We start from the raw sequence: 6,240 nt of genomic DNA, 5'->3' as shown, positions 1-6,240 counted from the left end.
TGTACTCTTCCCCAAGCTACCTGTTTTAGGACTGCCACGTATATAATATGCAGATTAGCATTCACATTTGAACCAGACTTCAGATATTATCTCTGAAGATTTCTTAAATCCTTTTCATCGATTGCTTGCAATTCACAGCTGCAGTGAGATTAAAAAGATGAGGCTGATCAGCATTAACATTAACTAATAACTCTTCTTTTCTTTCAACCTTTGGATATATCTGACCAGACATAAATTTCAGGTGGATACTTTTGGTTCTGACAGCTGATTATTTTCACTTGCAGATCAGACAGCTTGCAAAAAAATCAGGACCTGGAATTTGAAAGGAACAAAGAAAGGTTTGAATTCTTAAAGGTACTGAAAGAATTCATCCTGTTTGCGTGGAGGAAAGTGCAATGAACAGAAGTTCTTCCAGTGCTCATGTGCATTGAAAATTTTTTACTCCAATTCCTTCTGTTTCAGTGGGGCTCTCAGGCTTTTAAAAACATGAGGATTATTCCGCCAGGCTCTGGGATCATCCACCAAGTGAACTTGGAGTACTTGGCAAGAGTGGTGATGGATCAAGATGGCCACTACTATCCAGACAGCGTGGTGGGCACTGACTCACACACCACCATGATAGATGGCTTGGGAGTGCTTGGCTGGGGTATGTGCAGTAGCGTATCATGAATAGTCAGTTGGCTGACTAAGCTATGTTTCAGACTCCGGTGAGTTGAACCTGGCAGGCAGGTTAACCTCCACCTAGTCACTCACTCCTCCTGCCAGCAGCATGGGGAAGAGAACTGGAAGGGCAAATGCAAGAAAAAACTCATGGGTTGAGATAAAGACAGTTTAATAAGTGAATGGGTCGGGGGAAGAAAATTAAAGCAGGTGATGGAAAGACAATCAGTCACCACCTCTCACCAGTACACCAAAGCCCAGCCGGTCCCTGGGCAACAGCTACATTGGAAAAATTCCCCTCGCCTCCCAGTTTTAATGCTGAGCATGATCTTGCATGGCATGGCATATCTCTTTGTTCACTTTGGCTTAGCTGTACTGGCTGTGTCCCCTCCCAGTGTCTTGCCCACCTCAGCTTACTTGCTGAGGGGCAGAGTGAGAAACAGAAAAGGCCTTGACACTGCTCAGCAATAGATAAAACATTGGTGTGTTATCAACACTGGTTTGGTCACAAATTTAAAACACGACACTATATAGGGTGCTGTAAAGAAAAGTTATCTCCATGCCAGCCAGACACAGTACACAGACTGACCCCAAATTCAAGGAACCTGATAAGGTCTCTTACAGTTATTTGAGACTTTGTAACTGAGCTCCCTGTTCTGATAACAGCCTCAGATGATTTCTGGTCCATGCATTATTGGTGGTTGGTTTGGTTTTTTTTCTTTTATGTTTTTTCTATTCTGCATTTAAATCACAAGGAATCAGGCAAGAAAAATATTATGTAAGACTTCTGGAAGCATCTTAGTCATTTGGGAAGGCAAGGGAGTTGAAGCATCACTGAACATCCATTTGTTCCTTAGTCACTTAGCTACTTCCAAAGTGTTATCAAAAAATACTGCAAATGCTTTATTAGACTGAAGATGCCAAAAGTTGAACCTGAGTGAGTTAAATATGGCCAGAGAGGCCATTGTGAAAAACAGCACTATGAAGTATGTTCTAATACCAGTAGTTTGCAGAATACTTGTTACAGAAATAAATACAAATAATTCCTTTTTTGTTTGTAGTGGGAAACTGCAGTGTTTGAATTATTGACTGAATAAGTAGGTATGAAATGAAAGTATTTGCAACCATCCCACACATGGTAGCAAAAACTTCAGTTGAGGTTTTTATCTTCCTACGGTAGGGTGATAGAGGCCATATTGAAATAGATATCATACAAATACAGAACACATTGTGTTGTTAAACAGCATCTGCTAGTTGTTCAAAGATGCTTGTAAAGTTCTGAGTACCACATATGATAGAAGTAAGACATTGTGTTTTTTCTACCCCACCTGTACTACTGTAGCAATATTGGTTGATTGAGACTTTCTATCAAGGGTCCTGCTGGCTTGGAATACAAATGTAAACAAGTTCAATTTATTTAAAACCAAGCCATCTGTGGGATAAGAGATATCTCTCTTATTCTGTATTTGGTTGCATGTTACACATGGAGCCATCATTTAGATGAAGTCGCAACACCAATAGCTGCTTGGAAGAGTGTGTCTGTAAACTTAGCCTCATTTTTCTCCAGAATTTGAAAAGTATGACTGGGCATAGTCCATACCATACACGCTCAAAGCTCACACTCTTGGATCCAGCATTTCTTGATAGTGGCTGGTAATGCTGAACTTGCTTCATGCCTGTCTGTGGTAGCCTGTCAGTCATATCAACTAACTCGACTGTTTAAAAAAGATTCAACACCTAGTGAAAGGAGTCACATGATTGGATCTGTCACCGGGTTATCTTTTTAATTAACATAGGTATATCATTTTTCATAAAATAAATTGGAAATTATTTTTCAGAACCATTATTAGATTAAGTGGGAAAAAGGATAGGAGTAGTGGTTTGACATGCATAAGCAACTATTACAGGCAATTTGTTCTAGCTCAGTACTAATGAAGCTAAAGAAAAGGTAGAAGGAGGTTTGAAAGTAGAAGATAAACATGAGAGGGACTTCCTACAGGCAAAAAGTTATAAAACTGCTGCTTAATGTTAAATTGCTAGTAAACATCATGGGTTTTTTAGATTGCATATGACTATGACAACTTAATACTTTACCTTATTAGCAAAATTAAGTAGTCACTTGAATTGCATTCCTCTAATACTGAAGGTGTGCTTACACAAAGGTTCCTACCTGCACACTCCCAAGCTGTGTTGAAACTTGGTAGATGTAAGGAAGATATTTCTGTCTTAACAAGTAGCTTTTCTGTTAGTATTCTTTAGGACAGTCTGTACTTTTGACTCTAATAATATTTTCTTCCTTCAAAATAACTTTTAAGGTTTTGTTTGGTGACCAATAGTCACGGTCTGCATACATGTCACTCACCGCATGCCATGTTCAATGCCATGTCAGTCGTTCTTTGTTTATGCATTGCATGTCCAAGTCATTAAATAAAACTTTTACATCTGTTATTGTAAAAGCCAAGGGTCCTCAGACTAAGTTAGTTAGATTTACCTAATATCCTATCTAATGGCTGAGGAACAAGGTTTAAGGTATGAAATGGAAAGAAATTAAAAAGCCCAACCTTGCAGAAACTGAATCAAGATGGGGAGTGCCTCTAACAGAAGGCTAAGCCCTCTGGCTGTCTGCCTTCTCCCCTTTCACACCTTAAATTGAGTAATCATCAGTCAATTGTACTTCATGGGTTTATCTTTGACATGTTACTATGTCTCTGAATAGTTGGCTTGTATACTCCTGTTGCATACAGGTGTTGGTGGCATTGAAGCAGAAGCAGTGATGTTGGGCCAGCCGATCAGCATGGTGCTTCCTGAGGTGGTTGGCTATAAGCTGCTAGGAAACCCTCAGCCACTGGTAACATCCACTGACATTGTGCTCACCATTACCAAGGTAATGAACATATCTGCAGTTTTGCCATTACTGCTGAAAACTGTGCATGTTCTGTAGGACAGAGCCACTGTCCTGCATGCTTAGGAGCCCTGTGAGTGCTTCCATGTAGTCATTTTGGAGTTTTTTTTAAGCAATTTAAGCAATAAAGCTCTGTGTGGGTTGGAATCAGCTGCCTAAGGACAACTGGAAATTTGCTAGGCAAATCTGTTTCCCAGAAGCCAGACAAAATAGAACAGAGAGCTGACATCTCATGGCCTATTCAAATCCTCATGTGCAGACCTGTTTTGGTACAACACTGCTTATAAAAAGATCTTATTTCTCTACTGCCTCAAAAGAAACACGAGGCAATGTAAAACCTGAAAACAGAGAGCAAGCGCTGCATTCTGATTTCTTTGATCTGCAGGGGTTTGGCTCAAGTGTCATTTGTTCATAATATGTTTATTCACTCTGTGGATTGTGACTGAATTAATATAACTAGGTCAGCATTAATGTTGTTGGAGGTCAGAAATCTGATGAACACATGTTCATCATGAGGTAGTGGTTCTAGAGAGAACCTCCAAATGGGGAAAGCCAGTGGTTTTTTTTGAGTTCATCCAGTCATTTACAGTTTGATTCAGGTACTTGTGCAGTTGGTTCTTCCTGTTTCCCCATCTTGCTGGGTTTGCTGGCTAAAGACCCCACACTGTTCTCTTCTTAGAACCTCATGTTGAGAAAAATACAGTTGTTCTAAGGTGACTGTAGTTTGAATGAGAGGAAGAGCAAGTTTAGAAGAAATGCATCCCTGTGTTGTACTTTATTATTGAAACTTTACATTTTTGTTTCCTCATTTTTGTGATATAGTTTACCAAAGCTTCCTGGTTTCAAATGGCTATAGAAACCTTCAAAAAAGGTTTCTCTGAAGTCGAAAGCTGGATTTCATAACATACATGCTCAGGTTGTTCGACACCTAGCAATGACACAGGCACTGTATTTTTATAACAGCACCTTCGCCAAGTTGGAGTTGTGGGTAAATTCGTGGAGTTTTTTGGTCCTGGTGTAGCCCAGCTGTCAATTGCTGACCGAGCCACCATTGCCAATATGTGTCCAGAATATGGAGCAACAGCTGCCTATTTCCCAGTGGATGATATTAGCATTGGGTACCTGATACAAACTGGTGAGTGTAAGAAGAGACCATGAGTTAAAGGTGTAATTAAAAGCAAGGACTCCAGGTCTATATGGTGTAGTCAGCAATGAGGTTGAATCAGATGGAGACTTCTGAGCTTGAGTGTTTAATCCATACTTGCTTATTCAGGCTGTTTCTTGCTCTTAGGGTCCATGTTTAGGAAGAGCTGAGTTTTAGACTGTTTTGCAGCTGCCTGCTTAACCCTGTCCGAACCTAGCTTGTCTAGATGACACGAGCAGGAACGTAAGTTTTTGTTCTGCAAAAGCCACTAAGTCTGCTCAAACTCTTTGTTTCTAGTGAGTCTTTAATATTTGTGCTGAAAGGGTCTTGTAGTGCAGTGTACAATGTGAACAGTGAAATAGCCTGTTATGCATTTTTTTCTTTTTCTGTCACATTGTAGTTCCTCAGTTTCACTTGCATTTTGTTTTTGCTATATCTGGCTTTCACCTTAGGCCGTGATAAAGAGAAAGTTTTGTGCACAAAAAAGTATCTTGAGGCTGTGGGAATGCTAAGAGATTTCAAGAACTCCTCTCAAGATCCAGACTTCACACAGGTTAGAAACTGCTCTGTCTTCCAGCTCCTTGCTTTACGCTCTGCCCTATTGTAATGTGACAATTTTCTGTTTTTCACAGAAACTAAGAAATAGTCAAGGGACTGATCCTTTGGCTTCGTCCATACAGCTATCTTGACTCATTCCACCAGGCTCTAACTTAGCTGGCTCTCCAGGTGTGAATACTAGGGCATAAGTATAGATTGGCTCTCAGTTGAGCTCTAACTGGTACGGATTCTGCAATTTGATCCATGTAGTTTTAAGAAGTCCAGTCCAGACTCACACAGCTATGAAGATAGTGTGGATGTTTTCTGTGTAAGCCTTGTCCCAGTTTTACTCTTCTGTTCAGCAACTTATTTTACTGTGTGAATCAGGACACTTAGAAGCTCTCTGTGGTAACCACAGACTACACAAGCTGTTTTCTATGCAAGAAAATCAAGATCTTACTCTGTGTCCAGGAAACTCAAGAATATTCCTGGTTTTCTCTACAATAAGAATTATCTTGTAACTTATGTTCAGGTTTGCATGCTTATTCAAAAACCTTGGTAAGTGTGGAAAGATGCAGCATGCTATAAAAACAAAGATGAAACACAGGTGAGGAATAGGAAAATATGGTAATCTCTGTTTCATAGTAGACTGAACATTTTTGCCAAGGGCAAGATGAACAGTCTGCTTTGGTTTATGCCAGTACCAGGATTTCTTCACATCATTGTTTTCTGAAGAGGACCCTGCTGCTAGCATGTGAAAGGACGTAATTTTCAAAATCATCTGTATTGTTTAGGTGCTTTAGTCACACACCGGGATTTCAATAACTGGGGTAATTTTGAGAACCATACCTGGGAGCTGGCAGCGTCCAAAAGTAGAACTGTTCCTTTTCTTTTGATCTGTCCCTTCTCATATGTTTTTGATAATTTCTGCAAACAAACAAAAAGATGTGCAGACTTAGCCTTGGTTCTACTGCAGAGGTAAGCATACCTGTGGCTT

The 6,240-nt window shown here is 40.0% G+C and overlaps 1 protein-coding gene across 1 annotated transcript in view; it reads left to right on the top strand.

Moving 5' to 3' along the window:
* Positions 1-6,240, top strand: part of ACO1 (aconitase 1, soluble) — a gene marked incomplete at its 5' end in the record, with an annotated part of 25,388 nt that overhangs the window by 5,116 nt on the left and 14,032 nt on the right. The window contains 5 exons of the mRNA XM_009700238.1: positions 285-354; positions 463-646; positions 3,405-3,544; positions 4,526-4,697; positions 5,159-5,259. Of these exons, the coding sequence (XP_009698540.1) occupies positions 285-354; positions 463-646; positions 3,405-3,544; positions 4,526-4,697; positions 5,159-5,259 (667 nt within the window). The remainder of the gene's footprint in view (positions 1-284; positions 355-462; positions 647-3,404; positions 3,545-4,525; positions 4,698-5,158; positions 5,260-6,240) is intronic.

Source organism: Cariama cristata, unplaced genomic scaffold (assembly GCF_000690535.1).
Source record: "Cariama cristata isolate BGI_N322 unplaced genomic scaffold, ASM69053v1 scaffold42655, whole genome shotgun sequence".
Classification (NCBI taxonomy): domain Eukaryota; kingdom Metazoa; phylum Chordata; class Aves; order Cariamiformes; family Cariamidae; genus Cariama; species Cariama cristata.
This window is presented reverse-complemented; position numbering and strand designations above follow the sequence as displayed.